The sequence below is a fragment of the Cyprinodon tularosa genome, unplaced genomic scaffold (assembly GCF_016077235.1).
Source record: "Cyprinodon tularosa strain WSP-4 unplaced genomic scaffold, ASM1607723v1 ctg126, whole genome shotgun sequence".
Classification (NCBI taxonomy): domain Eukaryota; kingdom Metazoa; phylum Chordata; class Actinopteri; order Cyprinodontiformes; family Cyprinodontidae; genus Cyprinodon; species Cyprinodon tularosa.
In genome coordinates, this window is record NW_024038070.1 from 1,315,488 (window position 1) to 1,338,388 (window position 22,901).

The 22,901-nt window shown below is 39.4% G+C and overlaps 2 protein-coding genes across 2 annotated transcripts; both read right to left on the minus strand.

Annotated features, from left to right (window-relative positions):
• Positions 1–595: 595 nt before the first annotated feature.
• LOC119777687 (jupiter microtubule associated homolog 1-like) lies at positions 596–10,907 on the minus strand. The gene is made up of 5 exons (XM_038276678.1): positions 10,673–10,907; positions 8,172–8,314; positions 4,946–5,094; positions 3,510–3,540; positions 596–1,153 (listed from the first exon to the last, which is right to left on the minus strand). Exons 1-5 carry the CDS (start codon positions 10,726–10,728, stop codon positions 1,008–1,010), a joined length of 525 nt encoding a protein of 174 aa, XP_038132606.1. The 5' UTR covers positions 10,729–10,907; the 3' UTR covers positions 596–1,007.
• Positions 10,908–12,836: 1,929 nt separating this feature from the next.
• On the minus strand, positions 12,837–22,582 carry sumo2a (small ubiquitin like modifier 2a). Its single transcript, XM_038276679.1, has 4 exons — positions 22,423–22,582; positions 20,629–20,760; positions 18,023–18,094; positions 12,837–13,100 (listed from the first exon to the last, which is right to left on the minus strand). The coding sequence occupies exons 1-4, from the start codon at positions 22,441–22,443 to the stop codon at positions 13,038–13,040; spliced, it is 288 nt and encodes a 95-aa protein (XP_038132607.1). The 5' UTR covers positions 22,444–22,582; the 3' UTR covers positions 12,837–13,037.
• Positions 22,583–22,901: the final 319 nt, after the last annotated feature.

A 22,901-nucleotide genomic window follows, 5' to 3' on the forward strand; every position in this document is an offset into this window, starting at 1 on the left:
TGTTGCTTTACCTTTGATTGTTTAAGTCCCATCAGGTCCCTGAAGTAATGATTCATCACTTAAAATGTAAGTAAATCAAACTTAGAAGAAACTGAAAAAGACCCCTCCCTATGCTATTTTATCCTGCATCCTCCTCCCGTTATTTAAAAATGGTGAATCTCTAGGAGGGAAACCAAATAAGGAATTATGGAAAGACCAGGATGATCTTCCAGCTTATGTTAAAAAAAAACAAAAAAAACAACAACCTTTAGACGTAACAAAATCCAACACCCAGCTTGAACCAGAAACACACAGAGAGCCAAATATTCAGATCATGATGTCATAAAAAGATCTTGCTATTCTTTTGACCCATTTCTGCAGAAACTATCCGTTATTTGAGCCGTGCAGCTTTCCAGTTTGTAGCCTGTCTTTGCTCCCTGTCGCCATAAGGCTTCATTTCAGTGTTCATAAATATTACTCGGCTCTTTGCTTCTGGACATTTATGCAGATGGAAACCAAGGAGGAGAGAATTAACAGTCGCTTTATGTGCAGTATGTCTAGACTGGCGGGTTCACAACATAAACTGAGCAGTAAGAAAGAAAACAGAGGCAGCATGGGCAATTTCATATGAATCTTTATTGTATTTAGAAATCCACACATCAAATCTTTTTTATTCTTTTTGTTTTACCATTTACAACCGGGGAAGAAATGAGGGACAAACTATGTCATGCCTTTCCCAGCAGGCGAGATGCACTACAGGATGGGCTTAAATGGAAGGGGTGTGGGAGATACATAAAGTGCTTTTGTCAACAGTTTTCTTCTTTCAATAGAAAAAAGGATCAAACAAAAGGTTTGAGGGTGGAGTGAGAGGACATGAGAGTCCATGCATGTGAAGGCATGGGAAGGACAGACGGTGGCATGTTGATGAGGTGGAGGAGAGAGGTGGGGTGTTGTTGTTTTCAAAAAATAAAAAAGTGATTGAATGAAAAAAAAAAAAATAGAAAAAGAAAACAAAAGAGAAAGTTGTTTTAACCAAGGATGAGGCTGGATTTGCCACCAGGAGGGTTTCTTCGACCTCCCGCGGCAGCATTGGCACCTCCCGACGGGGCGGGGGGCTGTGACGTCTCCTTCTGCTCTGGCTCCTCCTGCTCCCCCTCCACATCTTCAGGACTTTCTACAGCAACAATAAAAGGCCACTGTGACTTCATCTGAACTGAATTAGTTGATTACAGCAAATATGATTCAAATCAGCAGCTGAAGACACTGCAGACATTTAGACTAAACCAGGGCTGGTCTACTGCTCCTGCTGTATAATGGCCAAACATTCTGGCTCCACAATCATGGTAGCTTATCAGAGCAGCTCAGTATCAACTAATCAGAAGCTGAACTTTAGGGCTAATTCACATGAACAAACAAAACAAAAGGTGATTAAAAGAAGCAACGTAAAGAAATATGAGAACCAAACGAGCAAGTGGTGGTTGGTCAGTGTGTGACATTGTGGGTCAGCCGATTGGCCGACACCAGAGCTGAACCAAAAATAAGCATGAATAAGAACGGCTGTGTTTGAGCAGCTTTGCATAGGCGTACATGGACATGGATAATGCCTTTTATTCACTCTGACCTCAAACGCTGCTGCTTTTCCACAGCAAACACTCAGCATGGGTTTACAGTAAAGCTGCATTCAATAAGTGAAAGTTATTATTTAGGTTCATTACACACAAATATATTTAAAACCTTTTGCCTTTTAGTTTGAATGAAGTTTTGAAGATTACAAACTAAAGTCTGCCCTATAATTTGTACAATTATTAACATTTCTGTTTAATACTGAAATCACAAGAAAGGTACGTCAGTCTGAGGTCACATCTTAGGTAGTTAGGAACTCAAAAGATACTACATCCAGTAGTATATCAATGGAAAGTTAAGAAGAAGGAGAAATACATTTCCCAGAATCTGGAGGAACACTGGAGAGGCACAAGCTGGTGAGGAAGGCCACTTGTATCCTGGTCTTCGCTCTGCACTCAGTGGAGGAAATGGCTGAGGGGAGGGTCCTGGCCAAGCTTACATCCATCATGGACAACACCTCTCACCCCCTGCACCAGACTGTAGAGGAGCTGAGCAGCTCCTTTAGTAGCAGACATAGAGTGTAATAAGGAGCGCTACCGCAGGTTATTCATCCCTGCTGGCCTTTACAGTGCCACTGCACTATAACCTGATGTAAAAACGTATACTATCTATTTAACAAACCAGAAACCACACTTTACCTGTCACTGGAATAAAGGGAGAAGTTTCTCTAACTTCCTGTTCTCTTGCTTATGGGAAAAAAAAACAACAACTTGGATGCTTGGAAATATATCCAAAACATCTAACCTTCTGCTTCAATCTGCAGGGGAGGCTTGGTAAAAATGTATTAAATAAAACAGGGAGGTATTGAGCTGTTTTTCAATGTAAAATGAATAGCTAAACTTAAGTCCTGTGATTCAAAGAGGATGTATTTTGTCTTATTGCTGTGTGTAATGTCCTGCAGCTGTGAGGTTTGGGGCGCTAAAACTTTCTTGTAAACCAAAGGGGGGACAACCAAGAAAAGTTTGGAAACCACGGGTATAGATGATAATATGATGCCTGATCAGTTTATCCTATTAATTTGCAGCATTATGAGTAAGTGTCACATTTCTATCTAAATTGGAAGCAGTTACTTCCTGTTGTACAGTCCTGAGTAAATATCAAAGTTTGTATTTGTATTATTATCATACCATAAGAATCCCATAGCAGCCCTGCCAAGTGAACACTATTTATGACCCTATTTTAAGAGCAACAGTAGAAGCAGCTGTGGCAACTGGATTCATTGGGAGTTAATGGGCTCTTTGCCACAGACAGTGGGCCTGCATCGTTTGGTTAAAATGGACGCAGATGTTAAGATATTCCTGCAGGCTTTGCTGCCTTTAAATCTGACGCCTTGCTTTCTGCTAGCATACGTTCAAACTGACAAAACAGGAGTTGCAGCATCGTCAGAAACTAGAGTTCACCCAAGAGGAAATAGATCACTTACAGGCAGTGCAACAAAGGCTGCTTTAGTTCCAATATTTCTCCATTCAAACCAGAGTGCAGACCCCTTTTATTATCAGAGGACCCAACCATTGGGCTCCAAACCTGCACCTGGTGATTAATAAAAGGCTTTTCATACTAAGTGAAGCCTGCCATCAAAGAACAGCTGCTTGACTCCAGATCGCCATGCCATGATGACAGGAACTAACCACATCAAAGAGGTCATGTGTTGCTGACTCAGAAAGGGAGAAGCTGAATCCTGTATATATATTCTTTTATTTAAGAAGTATGACTTCCAGCATAGATGAGACACTCTGCAAAGATGTGATATTAAAGGGCCAGGATAAAATTACCTGGTTTGTTTTCAGAGACCATGGAGCTTTTCACTGAGTAATCCAAGTCATGCCCTTCTGGTTAGTCACAGCCATCCTGTGACAGACACTTAGCTTTTGTTTTATAAAAACAGATGAGGAAGGCAGAGTGCTTACCATCGTTTGCTTGTTCTTGGCCGTTTTCACCCTAAAATGTAAAGAAAAGAACAACAGTGTCAAACTGGTCATTGAAAGTATGAGGAACTTTTAATACATGAAAATAAAAGTAAATTTTCTATCGTCTGCTATGTGACCGTCTATGGTAGAGTCCCTGATCCTAGTTTATTCCTAAATTATTTATCTAAATTAAAATTTTAGATTTGCCTTCCAATGAAAATTTCCATCTTTTGACTTGTTATAAACAAAAACTTTATGTTGTTTTGTTTGGATTTTATTTTACAGACAAATACAAAGTACAGAATAACTATAAAGCAAAGGAAAAACAATCTTTGTTTTAAAACAAATATAAAAACTGTGGCGAGGATTTGTATCTAGCCGCTTATTGAAAAAAAAAAAAAAAAACGTAAGAAAACAAAATCTAGGCCTTAGAAAGTCGCCTAAACAAAGTCCATTTATTCTGTGAAGTTTTTTTAATGAGGACAAAGGAACCCAACAGTCAGATCAGAGAGCTTATAAAACAGCCACAGAGATGGTCAAGGAATGAATCCACAAAGCAACCACTGGCCATGAACTCCACAAACATGCTGTAGTAGTTTTCATTTACATTTGACCACAAACCAAGCAAAATGGTAATAAAACCCCAAAATAAGCTTGTGGTCATAATGTGACGGCATTCTTAAATGCATAAAACTCATGGGTAAACTGTGGCTCTTGTTTTGACCAGCTGTTTAAAGTGTTTTTTTTTCTCTCAGTATTTTGTATTTTTAACAATCCTGTAATGTTACAGTGATTATTAGTGTTGCACCCATACCAAAATTGCACTAAAATGGTATTGGCAAGTACCGAGAAATGGGGCACAGATACCATTTTGAGAGCCAAAAGTTTATTCAACTATCGTCACCAATTCCAGGTAGGCAATAAAGTGTTCTACAGGATTCACTTTGTATTAGTCTTTTTCCTGCTTCGCAAAGGTAGGCAGCAGCTTGACAAAGCCGTGATGGCAATTACTTTACATCCAAAACCACACTAGTGGTTAGAAAAGAAAATGATGCTCCATAGGTAAATCTTGCACATCTTGTACAATATGGACTGATAAACTCACTGATTAATGTTCAGGGTCCCTTTTCAATAAACTGAAAAAAGTACAAGCAACATTTAAAATTGGAAGTTTTTTTTTCTATATTTTGTGACGATTTCCTTCACTAAAACTGCTCTTTGAAGACATTCTTTCCATGTCTGCAAGAAAATGTGTTAAAAAACAATAAAATGTGTTGGGATTACAAACGTCGCAGTGAACATTTATCTGAAGAAGTGGATCAGATTCAAAAGCAGAAATCAAGCCATGAAATTTTCCACTCAGACACATTTCCTCTGTGATACTGAGCTCAACTAGACTCTTGCTCTGTTTTGGAAACAGAGCCTCCTCACTGTACCTCTCGTCTCTGGTTCCAGATCAAAGCTGCTCCAGAGTTGTGGATAGTGGTCAGCTCCGGCTGGGGGTTCTTGGGGAAGAGGAGAGGCTGCTGGACCCTCCTCAGAGGGGCTGATGGTTCTCCGCACAGAGTTCCTGTAGGTGCCCCAGCTGGATATTTGAAAGAAAAAAAAAAAACACACCTTAGAGCTGCATGGGCGCTGCCTAGATGAACTCATATGGTAAAGCTAAACAGGAAACATGAACATGGCTTCAAAGCAACAGTCACGCCATATAAAGACTAATCCAATAAGCACCAAAGCCAAACCAGACCCAAATATCTTCAGCTCACCAGGACTCATCAACTCAGCTTTGACTAAAACAGCAGCTTTAAAAATCATCTGACTGAAATACGTCACTGGGAACCAACACTGAGCATCAAATCTGCTTGGACGGCTGCTTCAGACCCAGAAAGACGCAGTGGAAGGCGTCCAACCAGACGACCCCGGTTGCCAAGACCCACATTACCCCATGTAGTGCCTTCATCATTTCCCTTCCGCAGAAAAAAAGCGTTAAAACCCAGCGTTGGCTCAGTGCAGAGAGACAGGCCGTGCTATCCGAGGCCACATAAGTCCGCTGCCATCATCCAGAGGGCCTGAGAGGCGACAATCTGCCTTTGTTATGAGGGGAAACACTGGCTGCTGAAGAGCCAGGAGAGAGGCCACTGTTGTTAATGGAGTTCAATGAATTAGAAAGAGTATATACCCCCAACAAGAGCTCGTTCATAACTCAATATTTCTGAGCCCGATCAGCTTAGTGCCCATTGAACAAGACGTATGAAACATGAGAGCATTTAACGGCAGAGATTGATGGATCATACAAAACAGAGCATCCTACTTATCTTTATTGATCTCAGCGGTCCATGGCATAAAGGCATGGAAGCAGCGAGACAGGAAAAGTAATTCTGTGGTTACCGCTAGTCTGTGCTTCCCCCTTTATTAGAAATAGCTCATCATGTGGGCAGAGGCTGAGGGCTCTTAAACATACCAACCAGCTCTGCTGTTATAACATCCATCAATACTTGAGCTTTCAGGCAAACATATCCTCCCGCAGTCAAACCTATGAAGCTCTCATTAAATCATTTCCTCTTCCTGCTTTCCTTTATTGTCTTTTAGTTTAATACTATGGGAAATTAATTACCAATACAGACATGAGTGCTGGGATAAGAGGGCTCTAAAGCCTGCACTTCATTAGCAAACCAACAAAGTTTCTTGTGGACTATTTGGAAAGAAAAATAAAACAGGATTTGTTTTGCTGTTTAAGTGGCTGGAGCATTTCTGCAGCTTCTTCCTGACTGGCCGCTACATGGCTCCAGATGGTGGAGACATATCCAGTCCTTATAAAACGCACATTTGACCATCTATCAAGGAATCTACACAGCCCTGCACGCCAGATGAACTATCATCACACAGAAGCCTCGCAGGCTGAGCCCAAAGCTTGTAAACTGTGAGATAAGTTACCATTACCCCTAAATACATTAACATCCTCCTCCTCTTCTTCTTCCAGTTGTGTGAGCAAAAGAGGGGCAAGTCTAAGAAGCGTTTCTAAACTTGAAACGGTCCCAAGTAAAACAAAGCAGGCAGGAAAAAAGGCTTTACTGTAATCAGCTGCAAGCTGTCTAAGGCTAAAGAACCCATTTGAGGTCAAATTCTTGCCTGTTCCCAGATAATTTTTGTGAATTTTACTTTTACTAAGCTTGGGATTTTGCTCTTTCTTGAACAGCTATCATCTGGTGAAAAGCAAGGAAACCGGTACAAGCTAAACATTGAATGATGACGGAAACTTTCCGGGCTTTCAGTCCAACCACTCTCGAAGGCATAAACGTCAGATCACATTTAAGCCTCCGTGGCTGAAAGTTTGCAGCGACCTTGAACGCTCCCGGCTCCCTTCATTTCCCTTCTCCGCGTGCAAGGCCATGCCTTTCACCGAGTGATACCGTTTTCCCGTCTTTCCACTGCAAGCACAGATCTACAGCCTTTATTTAACAAAGCTTAGCTTCAAATTACCCTGATGCCTGCACTCCAGGGCCTTTTGGCTGCCATATATGTGGGGAAACTCCCTCTGATGAGCAAAATGAGGCTCTAGTCTGCATCTTATGTTGCCTGCTTAGCCAAACCTTCTGTGTTGTTTATTTTTCCACTTTTTCAAAGTGTTCTAAATGACAGAACTACGCAAAGTAGTGCTTATCTGTAATGTGGGAAGATATCTAACGGTTTTACACAATCTGAATGATATTGTGAACATTTAAATTTAAATTCCGTGACTTTTCACTTTGATGCCTCAAAATAAAGTCTACTGTAACATTTAGGATTCACCAAATTAAACAAATCTCAATCTCTTTTCTGAGGGTTTTGAAGTTTTGCTATAAAACATTGGCAAAATAAATATAACAGAGAACAAGGAGCACAGCATATAGATCAGAGAGACAGTTGTGGAGAAGTTTAAAGCAGGGTTAGGTTCTAAAAGCCCCCCCCAAAGAACATTTCACTTCATTACAGATACTGTAAAACGAGAGAAACAATTGAAAACTGCCTAAACACAGCAGTATATCATACTTAGTTCAAACAAGGAGAGCATTTATTTAGAGTAGCAGACAAGAGGAGTTGTAAAGATTCATAGCTAAGGTAAGAGTCTCAATACTATTGGTCCAACAATCCAGATGAAATGGCTTGTTGAAAAGAAGCCATCAGACTCCTGTTTCACATTTGCTACAAGCCATGAAGGGGACATGGGAAAAAACTGAAGGAAGAACCAAAACTGAACCCTCTGACCTAAATACAAAAAAAAAAAAAAGGGAAAACTGATATTAGCATTTAAGACCACACCTGCATTCAACCGGCATTTACAAACCATCTATATAATGTCACAGAGATAGGACATATTTGCTTAATTTCCAAAGAAGTGTAAGAGCATATTCTCATTCTCAAATGTACAAAAGCTAATAGAAACATAAAAAACCAATAAATGCTGGTTCCTCTACAATGATGCACTACATTGAGTTGGTCTAATGTTTGTGGTTAAAGTGGGAGTTATTAAAAAGATGGTACTGTATTTGGGCTCAATAAATACATGGTACTTTTGGTTTAATGGGGGCTTCTAGAAGTTCTAGACTCCACTAAACTCAGCCACAGTCATCCCGCAGATGTAAAGCTCCTGCAGCTTTGATTATGTTTGGCAGCTCAACTCACTTGGTGGATTGTTCCTTCGATGAGCATGGGGGTCATCCGGTTCTGCGAAGATGCTAGAGGCCATCTTGTTCTTGCGGTTGGGGGTTGCGTCTTCATCTGTGCCAAGAGAGAAGTTGGACTCCCCACCGGGCGGCCGTAGTACCCTTAGGGATTAAAAACAAAGACTGTAACAATAGTGTAACGGGAGGCTTTAACAGCTCAAAACAAAAAGCAGCTGTGCAAAAAAAAAAAAAAAAAAAGAAAATCAATAAATCAATGAGCAAATACAACATGAGGATGCCCTTAGGCTCAAATTCCCCCCTTTACTAAACACATAGAGCGACCGGTGGGTCTAAGCAGCGGTTGTCAGCCTTTCAGTCACAATCTCTGCCCTTCAGCTGACTCTGCTCGCCTTTAATCGCAGACTTAGCAAGCTAGCTGCAGCCTCATCTCAGCATATTCTTTAGCCATGACACACAATGACTTGTTCATTTTTGGACTCATTTAGAATCACAGCTTCAATTTAATTAGGGGTTTCTATTGGACCAAAATCCAGGAACTGAGGTATGAGTCTGTAAAGGTCATTATACATTTAGTACGTTTAGTTTACTTTTCAGTAGAACTGCAACTAATGATTACTTTACAAATGGATTAATCAGTTGATCATTTTTTGCAATCAATCATTGATAATCGGAGGGCAAAATGTTCCTTAAAGAAGACTTTTTAAATGAAATTAAACCAGGTGAAACCAAAACTTTTGCACTTGAGGAGTTCTGGACAGAATATCTTGATAGACGAAAACGTTATCTATTTATTGTTTATATATTTCTTTACAATCTTGGTATAATTACTGCTCTAAGTTGGTTGCTCTGTTAGCTTAAGACAAATTTCAGAGTCTCTATACTCCAGTTAACAATTCATCAATTACTAAATTAGTTGATGATTATTTTTAATAACCAAATAATCATGATTAATCTGATTAGTTGTTTCAGCTCTACTTTTCAGAGACACAAAACTGTGCAGGGAAGTCTTTAAAAGTTCACTATGTGGAGCGACAGTTGGGGTGGATGACAGATACCAATCTGCTAGAACAGCCCATGTCGGACCCCTCCCTCTTCTTTTCAGCAAACTCTCCTCTCCTGGAGTCCCTGAAGCCACCAGCTGACACACGGAGCAGCTGTCCGAAAGGCCGGGCAGGCAGATGGAGCCCAACAAACACCTCACCTCCTCCAACCATACAAAGGAAATAAACCAGAGACATATCTGCACAGCACTCTTCAATTGATCCTTTTTTTTTTGGTGTCCCTCACACACGGCTGTGACAATAATGCCTAAACCAGACTTTATCCCCCGGCCAGAAAGGGATGAGCTCATGGTTTCCACATGGATTGTGATGAGAAGGGGAAAGCTGTTAGCAGCAGGGCAGCTGACCCCACCCTAGATCAAACTGAAACACTATCAATAAAATAATCATCTGTTATAGGGAGCAAGAGGGCAGTTTAAAGGGCAGATGCAGTAGCTCCACAGTCAAAGATGGAATGTGTGATAAAGCAGGGGTAGGAGGGTCGCTGATGACCTACAAAGATTTGATCTCTTTGTTAAAAAAGCTGCTCTCTGGATCTTATTTAGACATACGGAAACAGAAATGACCACCAAATTGTAAAAAAAAAAGGGGGGGGGGGGGGGGGGGGGGCTTTAGAGACCAAAAGCAAAGAGCTAAGATAAGATTTAGAGGCTTAGTTAGCCCCCACCCAAGCCCCCTACATCACCCAAAAGCAGCTTGCAATCTCACAGCCGACATCTGACAGGCTTACCTCCCAAAATCTAGAAAATATACATCTATTTCTATAGAAATATAAATTCAGAGAAGTAAAGGAAGGTAGCTTTTCTGTTTTTTTTTTGTTTTGTTTTTTACTGCAAAGGGGAGGAATTCATTCAGACCATATGCATCACTTACAGGAAAGGAATGACTGCATGCTTTAAGCATGAGGTGGTCTGTTTTAAAGCACATATAAAAAAAAAGCCGTTTATCATGACTGATTAATTTCCCTTTCACCCAAATCACAGAGACTAAGATGAATGCAGACTTAAAGTCTACTCTAGGCAGTCACATGCTATTAATAAGAATGTAAAAATACTGAAGGTTCAATTTATCAGAACACAGAAAGACATTTAGTTGTAACAACAAAAGAATAGTTGAGGGAGGTTTGTGCACTTCTTAAAACGGAAAACAGAAAAAAAAATCTTGTTTTTCTTTCTATTTTAGTCCAGCTCTCCTGGCTAAAGCCCACACTGCAGGCTTACCAAACTAACTTATGGTGGCTAAAGGGTATGGTGCTTCTGCGACCCAATAAGATTAACTCAATTAGCAGCTCTATGTGACAGTTTAGTTCAATCCAGTTATACCCTTCACCACCATTCGCGGACTGCCTTTAAACGAAGCAAGCCGTCTCCCCGCATCCCACTCCTTTTGTTCCTCCGTAGAAAATATTCAACGGCTCCTTCTTTTTTTATTTTTTTACCTGGAGCTGCTTTTAGTACCGGGGTCTAACCCTTGAAACGTGGTGGTCGTCGTCATCTTCGAGGAGCCGTTCCAATGTCTCGGCGGTCAGCGAGCAACACTCAAACTAATATAAAAAATAAAAAATCCTCCTCGTTGCCCGCAGAGAAGCGACGAGATGTAGACTCCACCCGAGACTGGGGAAAAAAACCATAAGAAGAAGAGTTCTGTTGCTTCTGCGGTGCCAGCCGTTCAGACTCAGCCCAATGGCCGAATCACGTACTCTGATTGGATATGACCGCACAGAGGCTCCTTCTGATTGGTCGAGAGGCTCAGCGGTCAAACCTCTTGTTGGTGGCAAGCGTCAGTGACCAGGCAGCCCACATCCCTGAGGCCATATTCCATAGTGCTTGAATTCATTTGTGGGTTTATAAAAGTGTTATCTGTTATTTGAAAAGCAAATATAATAAAAACTGCATTTAAACTTTTAGGAAGTTCATTATAGAACAAATGTGCAGTATTAGAAGTGCAATCTGGGATTAACATTAACCCCAGCCGAAGAAAGAGCTTCCATTTCTATCTAAGGAAGTCAGGATCACAATTTCTTAAATGTAGTTTTGTACAGTCACAGATGCATTTTAAATTTTCAATTCGAATACTAAGGACATATATTAAATATATTTACTGATAAGAACTTGCCTCACCAGTGCAAAAGTGATCCTGCACTGGGGTCCACCTCTAATGGTGCAGGGTACTAGAAGTCATCTGTGCATGTAGAGGGCCCCTGCAGTAAGCAGCCAAGGCACAATAAAATATATGCATTTTGATGCTGTAGATGCTAAAATATACTTTCTACAACTATATTTTCAAGTTTTTAAGGCCAAAATTCAAGTTTTGAATCTAGCTTTACATTTGAATTGCCAAAATTGCACTTAACTTTTATTCATCGACATTGTGATTCTCCAACTTAATTGCAGCCCTCACACAAGATTATTACCATCAATGGCTACTATTATTGAAGCTAAAAACAGTGTAATCTGTTCACTGTATAACTGTGGCAATTTATTATGGCAAAATTAGGCACTATGGCCCAGTTAAAGACTGAAAGTAAATCTGTTTTTAGTGCAAAAAATGGTTTTCAGTGAAAGAAATAGTACTTAGATTACGTTGCAAAATATATATCAAGGACATAATACCAGAAATACAATACCAAGAACATATATAACTATCCCCAAGTTCTAGTTTCTGATCCTTTTGGTTAATGCAGAGCACTAATTATGAGAGCCTGTGAAACTTAACATTTGATGAACCAATTACACTTTGTTATTTTAACAAGTGATTTATTGCATAAAGGCTCATATTAATTTTGTTTACTTTGCTTTTTTTCAGTTTTTTACGGCACTAGTGGCTCATTTTTTTTAAACGGTAGGCTGACAAATAAAGGGGGCATGAGAGCGGGGGCGAGACATGCGGCTAAGGACCACAGGCCGGATTCGAACCCCTTCACACCCTTTTGTTTACTTTGCAAATGTCAAAAAGCACCACTAAAAGCACCCATTGTACTACAGGTTGCAAATAATATGCCAGGAAGTCCAGTTGAAGTGTTTAAACCGCAATAAAGAAAGAAAGGAGGACAAAAATTGGCTGATCTGCAAGGATCTCGCATAAGAGTTTCATTCCTAGATCTGAAAATGTAAACAAGTAAACCTTTGGGGGAAAGAGGACAATAACTTTATTTTAACAGGCATTTGAATAAACAATACAGATGTATATTTAACCAAAACATCCTTTTAGCCTTCCCAAAGTATGAAGTGGTGAAGTAAAATGAGTACTCTTAACATCCAGTACAATATAAAAAGTATAGATTTGTTTTCCCTGATTACAGAGTTAAACAGCAACCAAGTCGTGTTCCCAAGATTGGATATGCTGCTCACTAAATGACAGCCAGACCCAAAACATAACAGCTTAAGAAGAGATCTGCTAGACAATTATCAAGCCTAGCTTAACAGTAAATAACAAGATCAAAAAAACTTTCATTTTTATCTGCTCTCAATATTTTTCTGAGTCTGTGCAGAACGAACCTTCAATCTGGGAGGGAAACTTCTACAAATTTATCACAAAACAGCACGAAAACAAACAAAACAAAAGAATGCAATGTGTTCAGGGTGTAATTTATGTACAAAGACAAAAACAGTAACAGGGGCATGAATAGAAATTCTTTACAGCAGTTTTTTTTTTTTTTTTTTTGTGAAGCACAGAAATGTAAAACCTCCTCTGTAAGAATTATGTTGAGACTGTTGGAGAAGTTGCCAATAGCCAGCCGCTGGGTGTTAACGGGCTGGGGAAGTCAGTCATGTTGGAATCAAAAAGACGGCAGCTGTGGTCGGTTAGATCAGACCCCCCGTCTGTTGTTGGAACACATCGATCGTATCCTCATCTTCCATTTCCAACTGCAAAGAAAAGCAGATAATGTTGTTACAGGAAAAAAAGTGTCCATACCCATCACCTCTATCCACAGGTTAGAATCAAAAACCTGTATTTTATACAGATTTGATGTAAAAGATAGCAGAACATAATCATGCTAAAGGGGTTTGGTAATCTAAAAAGTGCGGCATGCATTTGATTTTAGAGCCCTGAGAAGGCATGGGATGGTTACCGGTTTTGCATTACACCACCATATTAAAAATCCTGGTTTCAGTCAAACTTTTTTGTGGTATAAGTATTCATTTATACATAAATCTCCTCAGAAAACATTTGTTGGCTCCCTTAGGTGCACCTGCAGCATCACCAGCCCTCCCCCCATGGCCCCCTGTAGCTGCTAGTTCTGCAGACTACATGTTAGCTGGAGAAGGGGAGCATTCTGAACCTGCAGTCACCCTGTCACGTATAAACTTTATACATAAATATGAAAGTGCACCACGAAGGGAAGTGAACCCTGCATTGGAGGGACACTTCTACAATACACCTTAGATCTTAAACAGCTTCCACAGCTGACAATTAGAGCTAACTATGACTATGACATCATGAAAAGATCAGACCAGTTTAGCAAACTTTTCAAATATTTATTTATTTTTTATTAATAAATTTCAAAATAATGCAATGGCTTTAAAGTTATATCATACCTCAGAAGTTCATACCAGCCCATACTTCCCCTACTGCAGCACTTTATATCGGTTTATTCTTATAATTAAGACTCCATTGGGTTTTCTTTGACTTGTTTGTGTGATAATGAAAGGGAGATCAATATAGATTTTTTTTTCAATCATACCATGCAATTACATCAAAGTCATTTAAATCAATCCATGTTATGCTTCATGTCAAAATAGTTAAAGTTCTGTCAGATTGGATGGAGAATATTAATGTACAGTGCCTAACCTTAAACCCTGTTGTTTACTTGGATTTGGGTCCAACATGTCTGAACCCTTCTACTGTTGCTCTAAACTGAAACATCATTCATATTCCAGTTGTAAGGTTGGCTGTCACTACCTGATCCATCCCATCAGCTCATTTGCCCATGAGCAACCAGATATACATCTAGGTTTCCATAATCAATTTAATTCTGGTACTAAAATGACTTATTTTTTATCCTTAAATCATTAAAGAATGTAAATACAAACCATTTTGATGCTTTTTACATTTTTTCCGTTAAACTGCTTATCTGACGTCATATTTGGACATGCTCAGAATAGTCCGGCAAAATACAATTAAACCATGTTTATCTGTATTTAAGTTGTTTCTTTCTTTAGGTTACGCACTTTATACCATAATGTTAACAGAAAGGGAAAACATAAAACTCAAAAAGACTCAATTTATGTTTAACTCCAAAGCCGTAAAAGTTGCCTTCCGGAAGTAGCATAGGATAAAAGATGAGTTAAAAAACAGAAAGGATTTAAATGCATTGATTTTTTTAAGAAAATACTTTATTAACCTTTGACACGTTATACTTTAGTATGCTTATTATATTTAGGGAGGAAAAAAACTTTCCTCCCTAAATAAAACTTTTTTATAAAATAAAATCGAGGGCAACCTGGACGTATATCTGGTTGCACAAACGAGCTGATGGCACGGATCGGGTAGTGACATGGGCCTCTGCTGCATTTTAAAGATTATTTGGAGTCTGTAACAGATCTTCCACAATTACCTATTTTTTTTTTTTTTTTATCCCATTAACTGTGACTAGTCTCCACTATTATCCATCCCTCTAAGGGAAACTCTTCCATTAAGGTCAGATTTGTGAGGTTTGTGTCAAAAAGCCTTCCCAATGTTCTTCCATCTGTGCTGTAAAATGGTTCCTATATTTTTGTAAATGTTAAACATTATTTTAATGCAAAGATATGTGTCTAAGACAAAAAAAATATTAATCTCTTATCACTGCAGCTGCTCTTTTTGTTTGCTTCTTTGATTAATTCCCCCTTGCCCAGCCTGTCAATACAACAGTTTTAAAACATGCTCTACGACAAACATCAAAAGGCAAAATCTAAATGTTAAAAGGTTGCAATTCTTTGGTAGTTGGGCTCAGGGTGACACTTTGCTCTATACAAAATGAATTCTATGGTCTGCAGGCATCAAACAGAAAGGCTGGCCACTGAAACGGCAAGCTGTATTTGCCTTTCTTGACAGCAGCAAAGGGAATGCAGACTTGCCTAGCCGTGTAGAACAATACAATAATGATTTGTGACGACCTCAACCACAAGCTGCTGTGAGTGTAACTGGCATCTGTCTGCAGAGACATATTTAACTCAGCGGCCCGACTGGGACTGAGAGTGGTGCATTGCCACTGCCAGAGGCGCTAAAGGCTTATAATGTCAGCACCATGACCTGCATAGAGGCAGCGAGTGGCAGGTTGCTCCCCAATTACATGACTGATAATTGCATTTATAAAGATGGATCTATTGTCTATTTGAGAAACTTTAACCCCAGGGCTGAGATGACGAGTAAAGAAAAATTGTGGGGATGCACCAAGATGAAAATTATTGGCCAAAACTGAAAACAAAAACATGAGGATACTAATGCCGAAAACCAAAACACTGAGAGAAGCTCAGTTGGCATTGGCTACAATGTCTACTAACCCTTTCAAATTAATTATATATATATATATATATATATATATTAGGGATGGGACGATTTATGAAAACCGTCCGAACCGTTCGGTGCGACTGTCTCGGTTCGGTTCGCGTGTGTTTTGTTCGGTTCATGCGCTGTTCTTTTTTCTCATAGGCGAAGCGGTTACACACCAGAGCAGAAGGTGGCGGTACTGAGACTAAAGCCAACCACCAGTAGTAAACAAGAAGAAGAAGCGAAGCAGCTTAGCCGGGTGTAGCAGAAAAAAATCAGTTGTTGTGGAGAATTGTGTGGGTATGGCGAGTGGGAAAGAACAGGAGTTGGAAGACGCGCCAGCAGCACTTTATAGGTCTGCTGTATGGGACCACTTTGCATTTAGAGTGACCTACGATGATGGCGGAAAGAAAGTTGTGGATAAAAGTGCAACAGTGTGCAAGCATTGTGCAACACGTTTTGTTTATGCTAACAGCAACATGACCAACATGTCATGCTAACCCCGAAATCCCTCATACTCCGTCAGCAACCACCGCTCTGCCCCGCTGCGCTCCAGACCGGCTGCTCAAAGCAAAGCCTACAGCCCCCACTGTGGCTCCCGTCCGCTCCCCTCTGAGTCCCTTGGAGATGGTAGAGAGCATGCGCGAGATGATTAAATTCAAAGCAGCAAAACATACGGAAATGATCCAGGGTTTCCGCGGATCATTAAAACTAATTACAATCCATTATTTTCGGGGGATTTTTTCATTAATTTCATAAATTTTTATGGGATTTTGGTGTAACAATCAACATTACCGAATTGAAACGAACTGAAAACTGTGACCACGAAACCTTGAATCGAACCGAACCATGGATTTTGTGAACCGTTCCACCCCTAATATATATATATATATATATATATATATATATATATATATATATATATATATATATATATATATATATATATATATATGTAAATGTTTATTTAATTTCCCTTTGAGAGGATTAATAAAGTTTTTTGAATTAATTTGAATTTATTAACCACTGGCAATGTCATGTCCTTTATCTTGGCAGAATATCTGTAAAACTTTCTTGCGTTTCCAAACACGTCACCACAGACAGTGGCCATGTTTGGTAACAGCTCCCTTTTCTGTGTCGAATTCTTCTCATATTCAGAATGTGGACGTTTGGATTTCTATGGCAATTTGTGCCACTGAGCACGCATTGAGACCTTTGTGCAGAGTTCAAACTCACGCACCATCACTCAGAACCTGTCAGCCACGCACTCAATTACAAACTCTGCTCCACCACCTGTGCAATCTTACTTCAGTACTTTACTTCACACAGTTAACGTTTCTGCATATTGGCTGTACTGTTTGCTTGCGATCCTTTCCCCCTCGTGCTTGATGTGCTGTTTGTCGAGTCATCGCAAGTTTCATCCGTATTGTTTTGGCGTTAAATTTCTATTGGCCGAAAACTGAAAATGCACTTTTCAGTGCATCCCAAGAAAACGTCCTCTTAACGGAAAAAAGGGTAATGGATAAATGCATAATCACTCAGCAATTTCGAGTTAAAAATAAACTTGAAAAAGATTAAAACAATAGAAGCAGATCTAGGTTTTACATTTAAATAAGCAAAAAAAGAAAAAAGACCTGACTTATGTAGTTCCAAAAGAGTGGCTTTGTTTTTTTTATTAATTAAAAGTCTTTTGGTTATTAAGAAATCCTTGGCCTTCTTACACCACGGCACTTCCTGGCTGGAAAAAATTATTCATCCCTCACAATTTCAAGTACTATTTCTTATGTGTTGTTTCTTTTATATTCCGAATAATTAGATTTATTTTATCAGAACATTTGAAGAATAACAACGTGGATATCTTGTCAACAATTCCCAATTCAAGCTCATGACAGAAGGCTCCTTTCTTTATTCAATAAGCCAAAGATGATCAAATCCAAGGCCGCAGCTGTCAGTTATTTTAGTAATTGAATAATTCAGCAATTTTCATTTTCCAGTAAATCTTTAAAGAGATACTCTTACCAAATTACTGACCTAAAACAAGTCTTTGAACTTATAAACAAGCATTTTTAACTGCATTGACAAATGGCGGAAAAAAAATAAAAAATACACAAACTTAAATGTGCTTAAAGGAGTTCTGGATAAGTAGGGTTTTCAAATGCAAAATGATTCAATTTTTACAGTATTTGCTTACTGCTCTACCTGGGTTACCTTTCAGCAAATGGCCCCTTGAAGAGTTTACATACGTATATAAATGAATTAAACAAATACTAAAGTAGCTTGCCCTATAGAAGTCATTCATGTCATCTTCCCGCCTTACCTGTGCTGGTGTGTCTGTCTCATTTATTGGCTGTCCGTCAAATCTGAACCGGATTTGCCTCATCGAAAGTCCCTGGGAAGACGTAAAACGCTTGTCATTCACAGTCACAATCCACATTAAAAACACTTATGCAACAACCTAAGTTTGCTAATAATAAGACAACAATCAAAGACCTAAAAGAGGAGGAATGTGTTTGTTTGATGGCCTTAAAACACACCAACATAGTCAATGTTGGTACAAAACCAAGACTTTCTGGGTGAATCTGCTTCAGTATCAAGGACTTTATTGCTCTACAGCAACAACCTCAGACTTCATTGTCCCTGAGCTTGGAAAGAAATTGGCAATGGAAGTCAAACATGCGAATCAGAACCAAAGCAGCATGAAAATCACTTTCTGAACCCATATAAAGATTTTAAAATTTAACGACAGTCTTGTGCACTGACACTCTAGTGCAATAAATGCTTAAGATTAAAATCTGATTTTGAAAATAACCACCTATCTATTATTCCACCAGTTGCCAGTCTGTTGCAGGGCCCCATAGAGACACACAACCATACATACACACACACTTTCAGACACTTAGGGACTATCTAGATATACCATTCAACCTAACAGTCATGTTTTTGGACAGGAGGAGGGCAGAGAACCCAGAGAGAACCCTTGCATTCACAGGGAGAATTTGCAAACACCATGCAGAAAGACCCCGGGCGGGGATTCAAACCCAGAACCTTCTTGCTGTAAGGCAACAGTACTACAACCTGTGCCACCACATGGAGCAAATCTTCTTATGAGGAAAATCCAGTAAATGTATAGATTGTAGCAATGAGAAGTAGACATGTACAGTCTGGGATATCTCTTTTTCTTGTTATGTCTTACAAACGTAATAAATGCTCTAGGTGTAACAACTGGAGCTCCTGTTGGTGCTGGTTAGAAGTTCCTTTGCAGCTGGAAGAAATGGACACTGCTGCCTGCTTTCACCCTCTGGAAGGAAAGTATTTCCAAATGTGTCATTTCCCTTTACCTCCATGGTGTATAAACCCCAGCACCTTAACTGCTTCTAAAAAAATCTGTGACGGAATGGGTCCCTCTCAGGAGCTCAGTGAGTCCCTGATTGGTACTGAAAGCAGAATGTGACGTGGCCCTTAGATTAGCCCAAGAACAGAACGCAGAGAGCTTCATGGAAAGTGATTCCATGGCCAAACAGCTGCATCCAAGCCTCACATCACAAAGACAACTTGTCCAGTGGTGTAAAATTGTATTTTTCAAACTGGCTCCTCCAGATCTACTCTCCTGGGTGCTTCCGGTGTTTCCCTGCTTCATCACATAATTGGTCATAAACATTTATGTCAGATGCAGCCATTAGTGGTAAGTCATGAATACTGTTATTTGATGCAGGCTGGGGCATCCAACGTTTAAAAACCACTGTGGTAAACCTCCTGGACTCTAGCTCTGAAGAGGAATAGATCTGCTTTCTGGAAATCCAGTAATGAGCCTGGATTCAGCTGCTAGCCAAAGAATAGTAGTTGTTTGTTTGCATCGTAAAGTCCCATAAAATGATGGATAATGATTGTTCATTCATCATATGAATGCAGATGTGTAAGGTAGGGGAGTGGTGGCCTAGTGGTTAGAGCATTGCGCTTGGGTCCCGGAGGTTCTGACTCCCACTTATTCACACAGCCTCAACTCTGGGTCCCTGAGAAAGACCCTTAACCCCAGACTGCTCCCGGGCACCGCACAATGGCAGCCCACTGCTCCCCAAGGGAAAGGGGTAAGATGCGATAAAGGGATTTACATTTAAATGTGTTTGGTTAAATAGTGTGCATTGAAATATGATGAAAAAACAGTTCATTTTTTAGATTTAAACAAAGCTGGATGAGATAAAACAATTTCATGGCTTTTAGTCTCTACATTTGACCTTAAGTGAGCTGCAGTGGATTAGACATTGTTCAGCTAAAACATGATGCCTGATTCATAACATAATGTCACTAATTTAATGTCAAGGGAAATCTTAATTACATCTTAATTAACTGAGTCACTAAGGTCACAATTTGAGCCAGAACCTTAACATCACAGTGAATAAATTCCTAGTGCTTTGTAAAAAGGTAATAATTACAAAACAATTTCGCTTCTCAAACGAGAAAGACAAGTGCATAGTTTAGAGGTGCTGCTCTGAAATAAAAACAAGCTCCTTAGCTGGTCCTTTTAAAAAATTAATTCAGAAGCGGATTATCCTTAACGTTTGTTAGATGGTAAGAACTTTACTGTGCGAAAATGTTTCCACACAGATTTACTTTATGACTAAAAGCTGCAACATACAGGGAAGGGTCCAAGTACAGTTACTGACATTAAGACAAAAAAATAGAAATCTAAAATAAATGGGTCAGATGTTCTACTACCTTCTGCTTTTCGTTTGAGTAATATCTCATGATCAAACCTTTTCTAGCATCCCGCACTACAAAATGAAGAATAAAGGTGTGTAGCATTTGTGTTGATATTGTAATCAGGTCGATAACAGTAAACAGCCTTTTTTAGTAAAATGGGAATAATCTTATGTTTGGATGAGAACGACTGCAGGATTCCTTACATCTGAGAGGCTATTTGCCCACCTGTCTCTCGCAGTAAGCCTTCATGAGTTTGATGAGCGGCGTGTGTCTTTTGATCTTAAACTGCACGACAGATCCATCCTGTCCTGCTACCTTCAGGTTTATGTGTTCGTTGTTTTCCGTCTTGACGCCCTCCTGAGTGAAAAGATAAAAGATAAAAGAAGAGAGAGGTTGGGAATTAGAGTTAAGGGTCACTGTTTGCTAGGGAAGGTTATTCATTGGGATTTTCTGAGGCAGACTGAGTAAAAGTGGTGTCTAATTGTACAGCAGAAGGAAAATGTTAAGCATTTGTTTTCATAAAAATCTGAAAAGCCTGATGTTTATTTATACTCAGCCTCTAAAAGTTAATGCTGGGTAGAACCTAATTTTTCTGCAGTTAAATCTGCAGCAGCTTTACACATCTAGAGGCTTACATTTTGCCAGCCCTTCTAAGCCAAACAGCTTAAACTCTTTCTGATTGGATGGAAAGCAGATTGTGGATCGCCTCTGAGCAGGACACAGCATCATGCTGCCACAACCATTCATGACCATTGCATAGTGTGTTTTCCATGTGGGGCATTTTTTTAAATTTCACACTATCTTTTGAAACATGCTCTACAGGGAGTCCACAACTTTCTATATTACTGCAACACCTAGTCCTGGTTTGAACTTTTCTGCAACTTAAGCTGACTGATTTGTTTCCTGGTCCGTAATCACAATTATCACTATATCAGCGTGGGAATACACAGATCTGCTTTGATGCAATACATGGAAAGTCATGGCATTTCAGACACAAAGCATTAAAACGCCAAGCTCCAATTAGGATGACTTTGATCACCCCTTATGGCAACAACTGATAAAGATCAGACAGTGCAAAAAATTTACATCTAAACAAGTCATGTTTTCCTGAAATAATTGCATTTTTTTCTTGAACTTTGCGACAGGAATAGAACAAATTACATTTAAAATAATTAAATACAAATATAATAGATAAAACTATTGCATTGTCTTATTTCAAGTGCATATTACCTAATAATCTTATTTAAAGAGTAAAAATGCTCATTCCATTTGCAAATCCCCTTATTTACATACTGAAATGAGGGGTAAATACACTTACTTACACAGTAATTTTTACTTAGTTCTTGATCATATTTTCAGTGTAGCAATCAGTTTATCATATATAAATCAATATCTTCGTCATGTCTTATGTTCTTCATCAAAATGCGCCCTTAACAGAACAGCTAAAATCACACAAAGAGGTATTATAACTGATTTATAAGAGTAATAGGTTATCACTTTCACCTTTTTATTTACAATGATGCTCCATTTTGCATTGCATATAAAAAAAAATCACAACAAATGAGTTCAGTGAGCATTAAACAGTTTAATAGCTATGAATCATTTTTTAAACTAATTTAATCAGCAACCAAAAAAAGTACGAGCAAATAAGATTTAGTATTTGGATTTAAAAATCCCCAGGAATCTGTTTTGACTTATAAAGTTTGTGTAATAAAATGGAAAACAATGTTTTGCATCTTCATATTTCCATGTGATCAATTTCACTAGTGTTTATACTATAACAGCTGCTTAACATTGAGAGAACAAGCAGAGATAAAACCGGGCTGCGCGCGTTCACATGCGCGCTCCCAAACCTTCCGGTCTATCAAAGTAGGTAAAGCAGATAGTTGCATTTCAGTATACAACTTTCAAAACAACCATAATGGAAAATTCCGGATTATATCTTTGTTTTTAATCGTTTCATATCACACGACCTATAAAATGGATTAATATTATCGGTTAAACAGCACAAAGACTTACATTTGGTTTCTCATCAGCCATGGTCACTCTTTTGGCGCTTCACTATGCTGCCACACAAAGACTACGGGTACGCGCACGTACTCGTGCCCGTTTAAATTATTCCGAACGACGTGCGCGGTCCTGTGTCAGTGCGCGTTCACCTCACGCTGCATTTACTGGCCAGGGGTTGTCACGAGGGTTTGAAGCGCAGTCACGCACATGGGCGGGAGACTGATATGCGCGTTACAGAGGCCCCATTTCACGTGCACGCGCACACTGATGTTTTTTTTTCTTCTTCCCCCATTTGATGGTGTACTTTCTCAGTTTGTAGCCCTGATTTTCTACAAAACACACGTAATCCCACTGATGGTCTTGAATCTGTGTTGTAACGTTCAGTTCTGATCGTCAGATGGCGTTATACACGTTTAGAGAAAAGCAACATGGTGTTATTGGTGTTTGTACGTCATGTCCCAATGGCCATTTTGTTTCACCTTCTAAGC

What these genes read in the sequence shown, in the direction of transcription:
- LOC119777687 (XM_038276678.1), bottom strand. Translation starts at nt 10,728, where the DNA reads ATGACGACGACCACCACGTTTCAAGGGTTAGACCCCGGTACTAAAAGC. An exon ending in TCGAAGGAACAATCCACCAA is followed by an intron (nt 5,095 to 8,171) that starts GTGAGTTGAGCT and finishes TCAAATATCCAG; the next exon opens with CTGGGGCACCTACAGGAACT. An exon ending in TCTGGAACCAGAGACGAGAG is followed by an intron (nt 3,541 to 4,945) that starts GTACAGTGAGGA and finishes TTTACATTTTAG; the next exon opens with GGTGAAAACGGCCAAGAACA.
- sumo2a (XM_038276679.1), bottom strand. Translation starts at nt 22,443, where the DNA reads ATGGCTGATGAGAAACCAAAT. An exon ending in TGGCTGATGAGAAACCAAAT is followed by an intron (nt 20,761 to 22,422) that starts GTAAGTCTTTGT and finishes CTTTTCACTCAG; the next exon opens with GAGGGCGTCAAGACGGAAAA. An exon ending in AGGCTTACTGCGAGAGACAG is followed by an intron (nt 18,095 to 20,628) that starts GTGGGCAAATAG and finishes ACGTCTTCCCAG; the next exon opens with GGACTTTCGATGAGGCAAAT.